Genomic DNA, 17,766 nt, shown 5'->3' with positions numbered 1-17,766 from the left:
GTTCTCTTACAGCTAATTCCACATGAATTGCTCAAAGTCAGATGACTAGATGAATTCTTTATTGAAATGACAATGAAAATAATTACATTGTTAGATTGTCAGCTTTTTAAAAAACTCTTTTGGCAATCCAGACACACTGACATTAGTAACAAAGACAGTGAACATTTTTTAAAACAATGTCCTTTAAAACTTTCCAAATGCGATATCATTGAATTGCCATTCTGGTGTGATTACTCAAAATAAAGAATGAATTTTTTGAGACATATCAGGTAGTGGAGAGAAAACAGACCTTTAGTACTTATAAATTTAAAGTAAGGGAAACATCTCAATTGTTTAGAGGGCTTTCCCCCTCAATTTCAATTGTCCTTATTTATTTGATAAAATGCATACTTAAATCTGGTTAGCTAATTTAATATGCATACACTAGGAAAGAATGAGGTTTATCATTATGACTCATCTGACATACATAGCAATAATGGAATTTTAATCAGAATATAAGTAAGATTTTGTGAAAATAATAATTAATACATGCTAAGAAAGATACTGAACAAAAGAAGAGTCATTTTATAAAATTTTCCCTCTTTTCATTCTTTTATTTCAAATATTAAAAAGGAAATGAAAAAATAGTATGAAATTACAAATTGTTCCTTTTATTTGAATACATCTAACAGTCATGTTTGATACACTTTTTTTTTTAAATGTAAGCTTATAGGATTTGTTAGCCACATAGTTTAAGAAAAACATTTTCTGATAAAGAAACTAAGGCAGAGGTACTCTTGTCTCATCTTTCTGGTAGAAATTCAGATTTCCCATTTGAAGTTATGCCCTTTGTTTCTACATCTTGATTTGGTACATAAACCTAATCCTTAAAATGTAATTCCTTATGACCAAATTCTGGACTCCATTTGTCCTGATAGATGATTTCTAAAGTTGGAACATAGATAATTTTAATTTACTTTAAATAGAAAAGTCTTATTTTCAGGGAAAAAAACATAAAGGAAATGCTGCCTTTATGGAATGAAAGTGTAAACTAGTTAATCTCACATTGAAAGCCTAAGTTTTACTGCAACTTTTAGTGTTTTTTTTTTTTATTATTGGTTAAATAGGGGAGCCTGGGTGGCTCAGTCAGTTGAGTGTCTACTCTTGCTTTCAGCACAGGTCATGATCTCATGGGTGGTAAGATTAAGCCCCAACTTGGCTCTGCACTCAGTGGGGATTCTGCTTGAAGATTCTCTCCCTGTGCCCCTCCCCACCTCTCAAATAAATAATTAAATCTTTAAAAAAAAAGACCTTTAATATAAAATTTTCCTCTATATAATCCTCACATTAAAGATAAAAAACTGGGTGCAACACTTCTTTTATTTCATTTCTCCATGTTATAGAAAGTTAGGGGACTGACTTAGGTATCCTTTTCTTAATATCTATGTTGATAGTCATAGTTTTTATTCAAATTTTTTCCTCCTTGATTAGTCAGAAGTTATTCTGTATTATAAATTTCAAAATCACTCTGCTTTCTTAAGACAGATTTTTTTTTGGGGGGGGGATTTAAAGTAAGTAGATATTTTGACTTAAGAGTATATACTTGGAAGATATGATATATGCTAATCTCTAAGTAAATGTTTCATAAAAGATAAATCAGTTATCACTTTTATCTTTTGTACTAGAAAATAAAATGCAGATATAGAAAAAGACACAAAACAAATGTGTGGCTCAGTGAGATATTTTAAGGTGAACACCCTTGTAACTATCACTCAAGTCAATAAATAGAACTCAGAGACCTCTCCATGATGCCTATACCGGTTCTGATCCCCTCCCTCCTTCCAAAAGTGATCATTATCCCAGTTACCACTTCCTTGCACTCCTTTATAATGTTACATCCATGTGAGAATTCTTAGCTAACATAATTTAGTAATTTTGCTATCTTTTACGTCATCCATGGTCTGTTGAAGAATGTTGGGTATTTGACCCGTAGAGTATCTGATGATTTAGCTTTTGGAGTTAGTATATCAGTGTCTGCATATGTCTGTTTTGTGATGTTATCAGCAGTTATCTTTTTTTTTTTTAATTTTTTTATTGTTATGTTAATCCCCATACATTACATCATTAGTTTTAGATTTAGTGTTCCATGATTCATTGTTTGTGCATAACACCCAGTGCTCCATGCAGAACGTGCCCTCCTCAATACCCATCACCAGGCTAACCCATCCTCCCACCCCCCTCCCCTCTAGAACCCTCAGTTTGTTTTTCAGAGTCCATCGTCTCTCATGGTTCTTCTCCCCCTCCGATTTCCCCCCCTTCATTCTTCCCCTCCTGCTACATTCTTCTTCTTCTTTTTTTCTTTCTTAACATATATTGCATTATTTGTTTCAGAGGTACAGATCTGAGATTCAACAGTCTTGCACAATTCACAGCGCTTACCAGAACACATACCCTCCCCAGTGTCCATCACCCAGTCACCCCATCCCTCCCACCCCACCCCCCACTCCAGCAACCCGCAGCAGTTATCTTTAAGGCACAGGTCCATTAATTCATTGGAAGCTGCAAAATAAAGTCATATTCTCAGTCTATCACTTCTATTAATTTAATTTTTAATTAATTTATTTATTAATTTAGTACTTTTAGAGAGAGACACTGTTTGGTTACCCTTGGAATATTCAAATTGGAAAGCCATGATAAATGCTTGAGTTTATCCTTTTACTTGCATGACACTTGGTTCCCTATAATCCTTCAACATTAACCAGTTACTTAATTTTTTCCAGTAGTTTAACAAAAGTTTATTTTTAATTCCCATAATGTCCACCACAGGACTGTGGGGCTCTCCAGAACAATTGCTCTCCAGGTAGGGGGCTCAGCATACCAAACTACTTTGAGTTTCTGGCCCCTTTTTCTGTATGGGCTTCCATGACCGAGGCAGGAAGAGCACTAGAGTCTTGCACCAACAAATAAAGGCTTCAGCCCAGAACCAATTGCTTTTTAAATATATTATGAATAAAGGTACGCTATCATTGCCAATGAGCACCTCTTCAAATTGGCTCTTGAATCATTTTGACATGACTGTAATAGTCTTTGAAGGCTTTCTTACTGTCTGATTTGGAGATATTTTACTCTGATCCTATTCATTTCCTGCTCTAGGCCTGGAATCAGCCATTTCTCCATGAAACCCCTATTTCGTTCAGTGCTAAATGGAAATTAAAGTCTACAATCTGGGAATTAGGAATGCTCATTGTAACTGGATTGCCTTCCATAGCTATGCAGTCAGCAAAACACAGTAGAAATGAATACCACAGTAGGATGAATTCATATATATATTTCTAATTCAAATGTAGTTCTACAGGATTTTTTTCAGTTAACTCTTCTTTATTACATCTACATCTTCTTTCTTCCAAACAAAAAATACTCATTATCACAAGTGATGATATAGTTTGAATGATTCATAATTACTTATTTGCTTTATACAACATTAGATATCCAGTAATCTCCGAATAACAATATTAATGTTACCACCTCTAATATAATTAATGAGAATAGTTAAACATATGATTTTTCATAAAAACCCTCCTCATTTATTTCATGATTTTAAAAATCTGAATATATAGCTGGTCAAACAATACTCCCTCCACTTTAGAAAAATTATTTTAAAGATGTAATTATATATTTTTGGGGGGCAGGCAGAAGGAGAGGAAGAGAGAGAATCTCCAGCAGACTCCCCGCTGGGCACAGAGCCCAACCCAGAGCTCGCTCTCACAGCCCTGAGATCATGACCAGAACAGAAATCAAGAGTCGAAAGCTTAACCGACTGAGCCACCCAGGCACCCTCTCCCTCCATTTTCAGCTTCAGTTTAGTCCTAACCAGATCTATAAATATCCATAGGCTTAATGCTGCCCACAATTCTTATGGTAATGTTATACAGTCATTTTAGTTGTCTGAAGTTCATTCTCTAGTAAATTCCTCAGGAAGGGCTTAGAGGAACAATATTTCCTGAGTTCTGACATGTGATAATAGTTTGGACTTTTATAGTTGAAATCAGTTTTGGTGGTTTTAAACCGTCATTTCTCCCCTTGCATATCTTAAATATATTACTCTATTTCCTTTGGGGTTAAAATTCTCTTACTGTCAAAAAGACTGATGATGAGCTAATTTTTCCCCTTATATTGACTTATAATTCAATTTCTTTCTGTGCCTAATGTCAAAAAGTTTGTTTTTTTCTTTGAAGCCAAGTATTTCTTGGCATTGTTTATTTTGAGACTATACTCTCATGTATGTGGTAATGTTTCAATATGTAATTTTAATGCTTCTTTATATAAGGAAGTTTTCCTGAATTGGAATTTTTAATGTTTTTTCCCTCCTAACTCTTCCTCTATTCTTTGTGCTGCTATTAATGTTTGTTGAGACTTCTTTCTTGAATTTTCTTTGCTTATCTTCAATATTTGTCACTTTCTCTCCCTCTCTCTCTCTCTTAACCTCTTTCATTTACATCTGGATTTTTAACATTTTCACTTCTTTACCCTCTATGTCTCCTTAGGTGTAACCTGTTGTGTTCATTTTTGTTTGTGTTTCTCTAATTCATTCTTTATTTTTGAAAAGATGGTTTCTTTTATTTTTATCTTTTTCTTGAGTGCTGTCAATATGCTTGAGTTTTTCTTTCATGTTATTTTTAATGTGTTTTTCATGTCTTAAATAATTTTTAATGTACTTTAGCTTATCTTGAACTAACATGTAACAATTCATATATCCATATAGGATATACTTTTTGCCATGCTTCCATTTAAAAACTTTGTATGGAATTTTACCTCAATACTTTTTATTTCCTAATTTGATGTGAAATTATTTTTTTCTGAACTTTTAGTAGGAGGTTTGGAAGAGTTCCTGAACTTCTCTCAATTCCTTCTCTTACTTTAATCTGACACCGAAACCAAAGAAGCTTTTTTTCTAATATTTCCTGGTTTTGTCTCCCTCTTCACTTTTCTCTGAAAGTTTTCTTTCTTTCATCTCTATTGTAATTGTCTTGCTCAATTTTGATTTCGCTCTAGGCAGTTTCTCCTTAGCTTAGGAGACCTGACTGGTCACTTTCAGATTTCCCAGGGGCCAAAGTGCTCTGGCCTTTTTAGATTATTTTTCCTGTGGACCCCTCAGCTCATCTCATATTGGTTTTGGCAAAAACACGATCAGTTTCAGCGACTGTTTTCACCTGGTGCTACCATTGTCTAGGTGCGTTACATATTTTGAGGTTCTCCTTTTCTTACTTCTGTCAGACACCGTGTTGCTTTCCTCTGCTTCCTCATGCACAGAAGCTGATAAGATATGGGTCTTCTGGTCATTGGTGGTTGGTCCTCAACCAATTGTATTTTGAAGTTTATAGGGATATCTTGCCACCTTGCTTTGCTATAAATATTGCTTATGAGTTATGGATACACTCTTCAGCTGTTTTGTATGTCTTACTATCTAGTTGCTCCATGTTTATGAGAATAAAAAATTATATTACCATAGCCATCCTCTTACAATCTCCCTGTCCCCTCCCTTCCCCTGCCCTCTTTTTTTTTTTTTTTGTCTTTTTCTTTTGACAACACAGCAGTGTTTAAGAGATTCTGCAACCAGACTACATGGGTTGAAATCCCAACTCTACCACTACAATTAGTGTTACCTTGGCACACTGTCTTCTGAACTCTAAAATTGTGATAATAACCAATGTATCTTAAAGGATTGTTATGGGGTTAAATGAGTCAATATTTTAAAGCATTTATAATTATGCCTGTACATGATAATTGCAATGTATATGTTTATTAAGTAAATTTTAGCCTTAATATACAGTATAACAGTCATTTAAAACTTCAATTAATTTATCATTCAAAACAGAAAAATACCATCACTGCCATTTCTTTATTATCTTATTAAAAACTATAATTCAAAAAAAACAAAATCTTGCCATTTGCAACGATGTGGATGGAACTAGAGGGTATTATGCTAAGCGAAATAAGTCAATCAGAGAAAGACATGTATCATATGATCTCACTGATATGAGGAATTCTTAATCTCAGGAAACAAACAGGATTGCTGGAGTGGTGGGGGGTGGGAGGGATGGGGTGGCTGGGTGATAGACATTGGGGAGGGTATGTGCTATGGTGAGCGCTGTGAATTGTGTAAGACTGTTGAATCACAGACCTACCTCTGAAACAAATAATACATGTTAAAAAAAAAAGAAGATAGTAGGAAGGGAGAAATGAAGGGGGGAATATCGGAGGGGGAGACAAACCTAGGACAAACCATGAGAGACTATGGACTCTGAGAAACAAACTGAGGGTTCTAGAGGGGAGGGGTGGGTTAGCCTGGTGATGGATATTAAAGAGGGCACGTACTGAATGGAGCACTGGGTGTTATACGCAAACAATGAATCATGGAACAGTACATCAAAAACTAAAAACAAACAAACAAAAAAAAACCCCCAAAACTATAATTCATATCCTGATTCCCCATTTGTTAGCCTATTAAAGAATAGGATAGTTATTCTAGGATATGTTGGGAATGGTTCTTTGATACTGACCATTTATTGAGAAAATAATAATATTAATAACAAAAACAACAGCAATATCAGAGGCATTGCCACAATTAATATGATGATGATTATACATTACCATTAATATGACGAGGATGACTATTAATGATTACGATAGTATTCAAAGGTTAAAAAATTATGAAGAACTAGGAACAAACATAAGGATTTTATAAAAGTTCATAGAAGACTATCAAAGTGACATTTGGAAAAGAAAATCTAAAATATTGTTAAAAAGAGAACTAGCTTTATAAGCATGTGAATTTAGAGGAAAGCAGGCAAGCCAGTTACTTTAATAAGAACCATAAATGCCTTGTTAGAGAAAAGCATGGTGAATCAATCAGAGTTAGTGTACTGGCTAATATGTTGTCTTTTGATTGGTTTCTCCATTATTGGCCTATCAAGGTTAATTTTGTGTGTGTTTCAACTTACCACAGGTTATTGGTTTGTCTTCTCATCCACAGCAGAGTTCAAAATGAGCACAGCTTCCCCACAGAGCAAGTGCTATGAGCAGTGTAGCAGATCATCTGCTTCAAGGTCTTCTTCCTACTACCAGGTGTGTTGCTCGACATGAGGCCAAGAGTGTGAACTATTTGCCCTGAGAAAAAACAGCAGTGAAATTGAAAATATTAGCATGTGGTATGACTATAAGTCAATTCTCACTGTGGTTGCCTCTGGTTCTCTCCTGCATGATACGCTTTCTTCGAACTCAGAAGAAGGGTCATTTTCTTTTTCTCTCCTTTAAATCCTTCTTACTCGTTGTATTTTCCAAATTCCAGATTTATAATTATGGTCAAGATAAACCTGCTTAACTTATGTGGCTTAGAATTCTAGAACATGTCCCATGGCGTGAATGTTTAAAGAATAATTTGTATAGGTGGTGAAAATTGGCAAGTAACTCCAATTCACAAAAATTTTAATTTAAAATATTTGTTTTGAATTTGCCATGAAGTTCTGAGGAATATGACACTCCAGCACCAGGCTATAGCTACAAATTCTAACTTTACATTTCACAATCACCGCTATCAATATATTATGTGATTGTGTGCTTTTGACAAATAATGTTGATAAAATTGTGGCATGAGCCTTGTCAATGTGTGGCTTACACATTTGAGCAAATAATAAAAAACTGAATCGATTATTTGCCAAATTTCAAGGTGTTTTTGCCACATCAATATTTTGAAACATCCCTTATTTTTTAGATGTGTTGAACACTTTATATTTCAACACTTATGGTTAATTTTGGTTATATTTTGCATATGACTTAATTGAATAAAATGTAATGGCCTCATAGGCATTTCTTATTGTCACTGCAAAGCCAATCTAATTAAATTTTATGTCCCTCAATATTAGTGTTTGTGACCACTTCTCAGTTTCTGGTTAGAAAATTAAATAAGGACATTTTGATACTAATATTGTGCCAAGTGATTTTTTTGGACTGCTCTATTTCTAAAAATATAGCATACATGTTATTTTTCTTGTTGTTAAAAATGTCCATTATTTGAATTAAAAAGAACCTTTGCATTTCCCATCGAGTACCAGAAAGTGAATAATACTTTTATTGTCTTCAGTTGAAGGTAATTATTAAATTGTGTTCCTAGCCTTTTCTTCTTATAATGAATTATCAAAAGGCTGAATGTCATATCACTTTTAAAACATGCTTTAGCAAGAAATATATAATATGATGGAAAATTATTTGCTTAGAGAATACCTATGTATCTTGATATACTCTCATATACAATATACATATTCACACAGTTTAAAGGAAAAATAATTATATACTTATAGAAAGTTATAATTTATATAATCAAATAATAAAAGTAAATTTAAGCTATTAGATATGCAATTAAATTTCTTTTGTGTGGCAAAATAACTTTAGGAATATTTTGGTATAAAGCTAAGGTATGATTTATAGGGAGTTGGTAGATAAGGAGTTGATTCAACATAATTTATTAGAGAGTTTTGAAATGGTGAGCCAACAGCTCCATACTACATCTAGGCAAAATTTTAATGAAGGTAAAAATTTTTATAATTTTCCTATATTAACATCCACTTACTACTGTCCCTACCCCTCTTGGTACATGTTTTAAAAGTTATTATTTTCCTTTGCTAATTTCTTTTTTCTGGGCAATTGACCCAGGCCTCACTTCATTTGTCACTACCCTTCCTGTTTCAGGGCAAGGATACAATCTTCTCAGATAATGATCCAATAAATGAGAATTTAATATCAGTTCACCCCCTTTAAGTTCACTTACCTGGACACTAAGATGATCATTTACTCATCATTCAAAGCTTATTACCAGATTCAGTTTTTTTCCCCATTGAAATTATATTGAAATGTACTACAGTACCTGGGGACAGTGTAAGTCAACATTCCTGGCAACTTACTATGTGGTAAGCACAGTGCTATTAGCTTTACATACTTGATTTCTCAAGACTCTTTCAAATGCAAATTTATCTTAGGCAAAAATGAAGAGAAGTTATTGGCCTTCTAAGCAGCAGGGTCCATGTATAGATTCAGGCACAGCTGGATTTAGGGCTCAAAAATGATATTGGTACCATGTTTTAATTTTTATTCTATCTTGTTTTGGTTTCATTCTACAGGAAGTCTCCTTTTACATGGCTAGGAAAATGGATGCCTGCAGCCACAGATTCAGATCCTCCCAGTGGCTACATGTAAATAAATATAATCATACATATATGAGTATAAATATATAACATAACTTATGATATATCTTAATTCATTTCATATTCATAACAACCCCATGAGGTAGACACTATTTTTTATCTCAATTGTAGATGTGAGGAAACTATAACACAGAAATGTTTAACTAACTTTCACAATGTCATACAGCTCCACAGTGGCAGGTCCAGGTTCCCAATCCAAAGGAGTCACATTAGAATCAATGCTCTTTACCACTCCACTCACTCTACTCCATTCTATTAGACCTGTGTCTAAATAGATGCACAGAAGTCCATGGTTATGCAGCATTATTTATGTCCCTCCTCTCAAACTGATCTTTGTGTGTCTTGAGATGGAGCAATAATTCACCTGGAAAGACAGATACTGGATATCCAAAAAAAAAAGAGGTGTTGTGATGGTATTGTCCAGTGGCCTCTGGGTCACATATTTACACGTTGGGTTGGGGAGGGAATGGAGGGCTTGCTATTGGGCTGATACTCCTACCATATCTAGCTGATAAGTAAAGGATAATTTTGAAAAAGCAAAGTAGGTTTTTTTTTTTTTTTTGGACACAAAAGATACCTTGAATTCTGTGTGACAAAAATAATATTCATTACTTTCAGCTGCTTAATACACACATACCTGTGGTTTTTAAACTTGTCCATAAGTTTTTTGACACTCCTTCTTCAAAAGATTCTCTTCCCCGGTGTGTGGACTTTGTGACTCACATCCAATGACCAGTGCTAAAAGTGAAGGTATACATGACTTTTGGAGGAAGTCATAATGGGCATTACAGCTCCCCTGTCTCACTCTCTCTCAGCTCACTCACTCTGAGGGAAACCAGTTGCCATGTTGTGAGGACACTCAAGCAATCTCACACAGCGATCCATCTGGCAAGGTACTGAGGCCTCCCACCAACTACTATGACTTGATAGTCAGTTCTCTTTAAAAAGATTAAAACAAGAAAAACTTTGTTTTATATTTACCATCATGTTTATCATTTTTTTAATTAAGCTTTTTATTTCAATTCCAGGGTAGTTAACATACAGTGTTACATTAGTTTCAGGGGTACAATATAGTGATTCAATAATTGTATGCATCATTACTCAGTGTTCATCATGATAAGTGTACTCTTAATTCCCTTCACCTATTTCACCCATCCCCCCATCCACCCCATCCACCTCCCCTCTGATATGCTTTATTTTAAATGAGTACCCTCAGTTAAAGTTATTTTCAGCAAAAACATTTTTTACCTGAAGTGTACTTCAGAATACATGGTTCTAAAAGATATATATGTATCTTTATACATAAAGATAGATATATATGTGTGTGTGTGTGTGTGTGTGTGTGTGTGTGTATATATATATATATAAACATTCCATTTAAGAAAAACAGAATACACTTTCTCTTCAAGTACACACACAGAGGAATCCCCTAGTTAAATCACATAAAAAGAGACATAACAAATATTACAAATTTAAGAAGACTGGTGTAAAGTTTCATTTCATAAGCAGACCAAAGCACATCTAGTTAAAACTCACCACATTTAGACCAGGGACCAAATACCACCCATGACAGGCAAGGTGAGCCTCTGCAATGACTGTCCTGAAGGACAGGGCAGGTAGGACACAACAGCAGAGCATACGCAGCACACACTGGAGACACTCCCTGAAGTGCCAGGCCCTGGGAACTACAAGACCTCTTCTTCAGAAGGCCATTACTTTCAGGAGCAGGAGAAATAACTGGCTTTTCTAACACACAGAAGAAGGCAGAGACTTAGACAAAATGCCAAGATGGAGGAATCTATCCCAAATGAAAGAACAAGATAAGGACATGGCAAGAGATCTAAGTGAAACAAATATAAGTAACATGCCTGATGGAGAATTTAATGCAACAATCATAAGGATACTCACTGGGTTTCAGAAAAGAATAGAAGACATCAGTGAGACCCTTACAACAGAGATAAAAGAGTTAAAAAAAGAATCAGAGATGAGGAATGCAATAAATGAGATTAGGAACAGGCTTGATGCAATGAACAGCAGGCTGGAAAAAGCAGAGGAATGAATTAGTGACTAGAAGACAAAATAATGGAAAATAATGAAGCTGAACAAAAGAGAGAAAGAATTATGCAACCCGAGAAAAGACTTAGGGAACACAGTGACTCCATCAAACATAATAACATTCACATTATAGGAATTCCAGAAAAAGAAGAGAGAGAAAAGGGGGCAGAAAATTTATTTAAAAAAATAATATCTGAAAACTACCCTAATCTGGGGAAGGAAACAGACATCCAAATCCAGGAGCACAGAGAACTCTCATCAAAATCAACAAAAGCAAGCCAACACCAAGACATATTGTAATTACATTTTCAAAATATTGTGATAAAGAAAAAACCTTGAACGAAGGAATAAAAAAGAAGTCATTAACTTAAAAGGGAAAATCCAGAAGGCTAGCTGGAGAGTTCTCAACAAAAACTTGGCAAGCCAGAAGAGAGTGGCATGATATATTCAAAGTGCTGAATGGGAAAAATCTGCAGCCAAGAATATTCTGTCCAGCAAGTTTGGACAGAAGGAGAGATAGTTTCCCAGACAAACAAAAACTAAAGGAGTTCATGACCACTAACACAGCCCTACAAGAAATATTGAAAGGTACTCTTTGAGTGCTGAGACCAAAAGTGACAATCGAAGTATCAGAGAAGCTCACCAGAAATGACAAAACAAGTAATAAAATGGCAATAATTACATATCTATCAATAATTACTTTGTAAATAGATTAAACACTCCATTCAAATGACATAGGGTGTCAGAATGGACAAAAAAATGAGACCCATCTATATGCTGCCTACCAGAGACTCATTTTAGACCTAAATATACCTGCAGATTGAAAGCAAGGGGGTGGAGAAACATTCATCACACAAATGGATGTCAAAAAGAAAGAGTAATAATATGTATATTGGACAACCTAGATTTTTTTGTTCTTGTATTATTTTTATCCTGCTTTGGAATTAGGGTAGTAATGGCCTCATTGAATGATTTTGAATGTGTTCCCTGTATTTCATTATTTGTAAGATTTTGATAAAGCTTGTCATTAATTATATATTTTTTAAAGTTTGGTAGAATTCACCAATGAAATCACGTGGTCTTGGGCTTTTCTGTGCTGGGAGACTTTGATTCCTAATTCAACTATTCATTCTTATTATTGGTTTAAGAAGATTTACTACTTCTTGGATTCAAGATTCATGATTCAATCTTGATAACTTATGCATCTTTAGAAATTGTCTGTTTTTGTTTTTGTTTTTTTCTAAGCAATCCGACTGTTAGTATATAATTATTTATAGTAATCACAGTTATCACACTATGTATTTCTGTGGTTATCTGTTGTATTGTTTTCTCTTCCATTTCCCATTTTGGTTTTTAAGACTTCTCTCTTCTTTTCTTAATTAATGTAGTTAAATTATTGCCAATTTTGTTTTATTTGTTTGGAAAAACTGATCATTACTTTCAATGTTATGTTATTATTTATTCTGGTCTCTATTTTATTTATTTCTGATTTTTCTTTGTCATTTTCTTCCTCTGCTGAATTTCAGCTAAGCTTCTTCTTTTTCTGATTCCTTGTAGTGTAACATTAAATTGTTTATTTGAACTTTTTTCCTTAATACAAGCATTTATACCATACATTTCACTCTGAAGTCTGCTTTTGCTCTATCCCATAGGTTTTGGAATATTGTATTTTCTTTTTCTTTTGTCTTGAGACATATTTTCATTTGCCATTTGATTTCTTATTTGGCCCATTGCTTGGGCAGTAGTGTGTTGTTTAATATTTACATGTTAAATGTAAATATTTACATTATAGATTTTCCAGCTTTGTTTTATTACTGATCTTTAGTTTTGTACCATTGTAGTTGAAAAATATACATGTTTATCATTTCTGGTGCTCTTCATTCCTATGTGTAGATCCAGATTTTCATCTGGTATCATTTACCTTCTGCTCAAGGAACTTCCTTTAGTATTTCTTGTATTTTAGTTCTAATAGGGATAAAATCTGTAAATTTTTTTATTTGAAAAATTCTTTCTTTTTTCTTCATTACTGAAAGATATTTCACCAGGTAAAAGTTCTAGGTTGACAGGTCTTTTCCTTTCATTGATTTAAAGATGTCTCTCCATTGTCTTCAGGCTGGCATTGTTTCTGACAATAAGGCTGTTGTATTTGTCTTTGTTCTTTTACACTTAATGTGTACATTTTTATTTGTCTTTAGTAATCTGATTATAATGTGCATAAGCATTTTTGTTGTTATTCTGATTGGTGTTTGTTGAACTTATTAGATCTGTGGGTTTATGTTTTTCATCAAATTTGAAAAATTTTCAGCTATGAAGTCTTAACATATTTTTGTCCTTCCCACTCCTCTCTTCTGAGATTCTGGTAAAATTCGTCCAGTAGTCACTAGATCAGTAGTTATTTTCCAAATGCTCTGTTCATTAAAAAATATATATATTTGTTTTTTTTTCAGTACTTCAGTTTGGATATTTCTGATGATTATGTCTTCAATTCCAATATATTTTCTTCTGCACTGTTTAATCTGCTGCTGTGATTGCCCAACAGAAGAACCAAGTGGCACCCGGAGATCTTGGAGGATAGGAGGTTTATTTAACACCAGTGGGCTCAGAGGAGAGTGGTCTCCAAAGGTCTGAGCCCTGAGCACAAACAAAGGGCGCAATTTATACACTTCTACTTCCACATACTTGGAACTTTTGGTGCGTGTGGGAAGCGGGGCAGGGAGAAGAACCTGGAAGAGCCCTGGGGCGAGGATTGGGACTCTCTGGCTGGCTTGGTCAGGCATCTTAGGACACAGATTTTCCTTATCATTCCCCCCTTTGATGCCCCTTTAAATACCTAGTTTAGAGGGCATCATCTTCCTCTTCTAAGGGGCAATAATAGTGAGTAAGGAGTAACTGGAGTCTGATTTTAGCAATTTGAATAGTAATAAACCTAGTAAGGGCATTAAGAATACAAGGACCAAATACCACTGTGAGGAGAAGCAATAGGAGGGGGCTGATGAGGGGGGTGAACCAAGAGAACCATTGTGAGAGGGTATCCCACCAAGTTGTCTACTGGAGTGTTTCCCACCAGCGATGTACTCGTTCCTGTAATTGGGTCAGAGTTTCTTGGACCACCCCCGACTCATTAGCATAGAAACAACATTCCTCCTGTAGGAAGAGGCAGAGCCCCCCTTGTGCGGCCATGAGAAAGTTGAGACTGCGCCTGTTTTGGAGGACCACTGAGGCCAGTGAATCGAGTTGGCTCTGTAGGGCCAGGGCCAACTGAGTGAAGGTGGAAAAATCCACTATGAGTTGTTGAGTTAACCCCTGGTACTGAACCTGAGACATCTGGACACCAGTGGCGCTGAGGGCAACACCTGATGCAGCCAGCAGGTTTACGATAAGAGGGATGGCCACAGGGGAGCACTGAGGGCAGCTAGGAGGTCTCCATATGAGTGGGGCATCACTCCCGGGGAGGACTGAAAGATTGGGTAAGAGACTGACAAGCATGCATGATTGATCGCACGGGGTGATGCAGATGTATACACCTTGATCACAAGCCAGAAAAGTGTTGTTAGGTGCACAGACCCGACTGTAGCCTGTGATGGGAGAGGAAGAGTTTCCATACATCAGTACCAGAGCCAGAAAGGGATAATCTGAGGCCCCCGGTGCTGAGGTGGGAGGTGACCCAGTAGATTGGCTAAGGATGACACCTAGGTATTGGATGGGACCGGGCTTCATACAGATCCAGCGGTCAGATGCTAGGGGTGGATTTGAGTGGTTAAGCACTTGGTGGGAGACGTTAATCATACCTAACAGTTGTGCTATAGATGCTTGCTGCATGTGGATGGGAGACCCAGGGATGCGCCAGGGCGAGTTATTTTTTGTCTGACTCTGGGGGTTGATTGTAAGGCTTGGAGTGAACATGGACTTAATCATAAACTTGGCCATGGGGTCGGTCCCCATAGGGTGATATTGGCCCAACAGGAGAATGATTCCTGTAGCCCATGATGTGGCATTGGGTTCTAAGACTGAGAGGGTGATCAGTATACAGTGATTGTTAGGGCAAGAGGTTGGGGATCCAGATGTCACTGTGCTATTTGAGGCACCACCTGGTGGACCATCGTTTCATTCCCAGCCAAGTTGCCACCCATGACTCACATCCCCAGGCTTGTGAGCAGAACTGAGAGCAGAAGTTTGGCTATTGAGGTATAGGGCCCCCACAGATGTAGGTATCTACCAGCCAGTAACCAGACTGAAGGCCATGGTAGGAACACCATCTATGAGGTTCCCAGGAGGTATCAAGAAGCTGGCATCTATCAAAATGGAGGTTAACCTTTGGTGTGTGTCCATCCCAGGTGGAAGAAGTCAGTGGAGGCGCTGGTGTGGGATTGAGGGGGATAAGCTGGAAAGTCCATTTGCCAGTAATGGTGATATGAGAGTTTGCCCCTCTTGCCAGGCTGGACAAGCTAGAGGCAGTGAGGAGGAATAGCATACCAGGCAGCAGAAGACCGGGACTGACTGGGGCCAGGAAAACCATGGTGAAATGTGCTCAGGAGTAGACAGCAGAGGGCCAATAAAAGTGGGATCTATGACCTTAGGTAGAGGGAGCCATCGTGGCTAACCCGTCAGCAGATGAAACCCGTGGACAAGTAAGTGCAGTAATACACCCTAGGGACACCCAATAAGCAATGACAATAGTAAATCTCTGGGGGAAAGTCCAGTCAGGAGGGGCAACAGTGTAGAGTCTGACTCCCAAGATGAGGGTAATCATGCTGATGACAGCCAGGGACCATGGTGAGCAGGTGTCCATCAGTAGGTGGGGTCTCATCGAAGGTGAAGCCAAAGTGGGTTCGTGAAGTCTGGCTGGACTCTCCACTGGCACGGCTCCTTGTCCAAATGATAAGCTTTCTTCACTCTGTAGTGGTGGACCCATGGGGTGACACCTAAGACCTTGAGGGCACTAGGGGCAGTTAGAACAACAGTGTGCAGCCCTGTCCACTGCAGTTTGAGGGGGTCTTTCTACCAATTTTTGACCCAAACTGAGTCCCCTGTCTGGAAGGGGCATTAAGGGGGCCTCAGATTATCCCTTTCTGGCTTTGGTACTGCTGTATGGAAACTCTTCCTCTCCCATCACAGGCTACAGTTGGGTCTGTGCACCTAACAACACTTTTCTGGCTTGTGATCAAGGTGTATACATCTGCATCACCCCGTGTGATCAATCATGCATGCTTGTCAGTCTCTGAGACCCTAAGGAGATTGAGGCCCTCTCAATGGTGTACTTTTATAATTTATTTAGCCCAGGGCCTGAAGCTGCTCCTTTATCCCTTTATCTCCAACCTGATGCAAGTTTCCTGGAAGGCTTCCCAAACACAGGGGAGGCCGTCCATGTATTAATTTGAATGGGGAGAAACCTGATGTCCTGGGCATGCAAGGAGCATGAGGAGAGCTAGGGGTAGCAGATCCGGCCATGGGAGATTAGTCTCCTGACAAAACTTTGCTAAGGTTCCGTTGAGGGTGTGATTCATTCACTCTACTTTCCCTGAACTTTGGGGCCAGTAAGCAGTGTGGAGTCTCCAGGTGATGTTGAGAGATTTGGTCAAGACCTGTACAATGTCTGCCACAAATGCGGGTCCATTATCACTATGGATTGTTAGTGGCAGGCTGAACTGGGGCACGATGTCCCGAAAGAGGACTTTAGCTCCTTCCTGGCTTTGCTCCGTCCTGGTCGGGAAGGCTTCGACCCACCCAAAGTATGTGCATACTATTACTAGGAGATATCTGAACCCCCTGCTTGGCTGCACATCTGTGAAGTCTACCTCTAGGTCTTTGAAGGGGGTTGCTCCAATCCTCTGGACACCTGGCAGGGACCATGGTGCAGACCGAGCATTATTTTTAGCACATGTTACACATCGTTCACTCGTTGTTCGGCATAGTGCTGGCAGCTGACTGATGTAGTAGTGCTTCTTGAGAAGGGCCTCTAATGCAGTTTTTCCCAGATGAGTGAGTTGGTGGTATTCCTTGACTAGATGCCCTCCAGTTGGTGTTGGAACAAAGATGCGCCTATCTGGCATCATCCACCACCCCTTTTCAGTCAGGGTGGCTCCCTCAGCCATGGCCCAATCCTTTTCCTTTTTAGTGTAACTGGGTGAAGGGACTTCTTCCGGGGTTGTTAGTGCCATGGTGAGGAAAGAGGCTCTGTCCATGTCCTCACTGGCTGTGGTCTTGGCTGCCTCATCTGCCAAACGATTTCCCTGCGCTATGGGGTCATCTCCTTTCTGTTGTCCCTTACAGTGCAGGATTGCTACTTCCTTTGGAAGCCAGACAGCTTTGAGGAGTGTCAGTATCTCCTCCTTGTTCTTAATAGCTTTTCCTGCTGCAGTTAGGAGGCCCCTTTCCTTGTAGATGGCTCCATGTATATGTGTAGTAGCAAAGGCGTACCGAGAGTCAGTATAGATGTTGACTCGCTTGCCTTCACCAAGGGTGAGGGCTCAGACTA

General features: G+C 37.7%; 1 protein-coding gene across 2 annotated transcripts in view; it reads left to right on the top strand.

Annotated features, from left to right (window-relative positions):
- Positions 1-10,403, top strand: part of LOC144381367 (uncharacterized) — a 476,769-nt gene extending 466,366 nt beyond the window's left edge. For both annotated transcript variants that reach the window (XR_013446439.1, XM_078069178.1), the window contains 3 exons: positions 6,986-7,104; positions 9,153-9,224; positions 10,052-10,403. Coding sequence is in view for 1 of the 2 variants with exons in the window: in XM_078069178.1 (XP_077925304.1) it covers positions 6,986-7,104; positions 9,153-9,224; positions 10,052-10,180 (320 nt within the window). In the remaining variant the exon portion in view is untranslated. The remainder of the gene's footprint in view (positions 1-6,985; positions 7,105-9,152; positions 9,225-10,051) is intronic.
- Positions 10,404-17,766: the final 7,363 nt, after the last annotated feature.

This window comes from Halichoerus grypus, chromosome 3 (genome assembly GCF_964656455.1).
Source record: "Halichoerus grypus chromosome 3, mHalGry1.hap1.1, whole genome shotgun sequence".
NCBI lineage: Eukaryota > Metazoa > Chordata > Mammalia > Carnivora > Phocidae > Halichoerus > Halichoerus grypus.
Note: the sequence above shows the minus strand (reverse complement) of the source record. Positions and strands in the feature narration are given on the sequence as shown.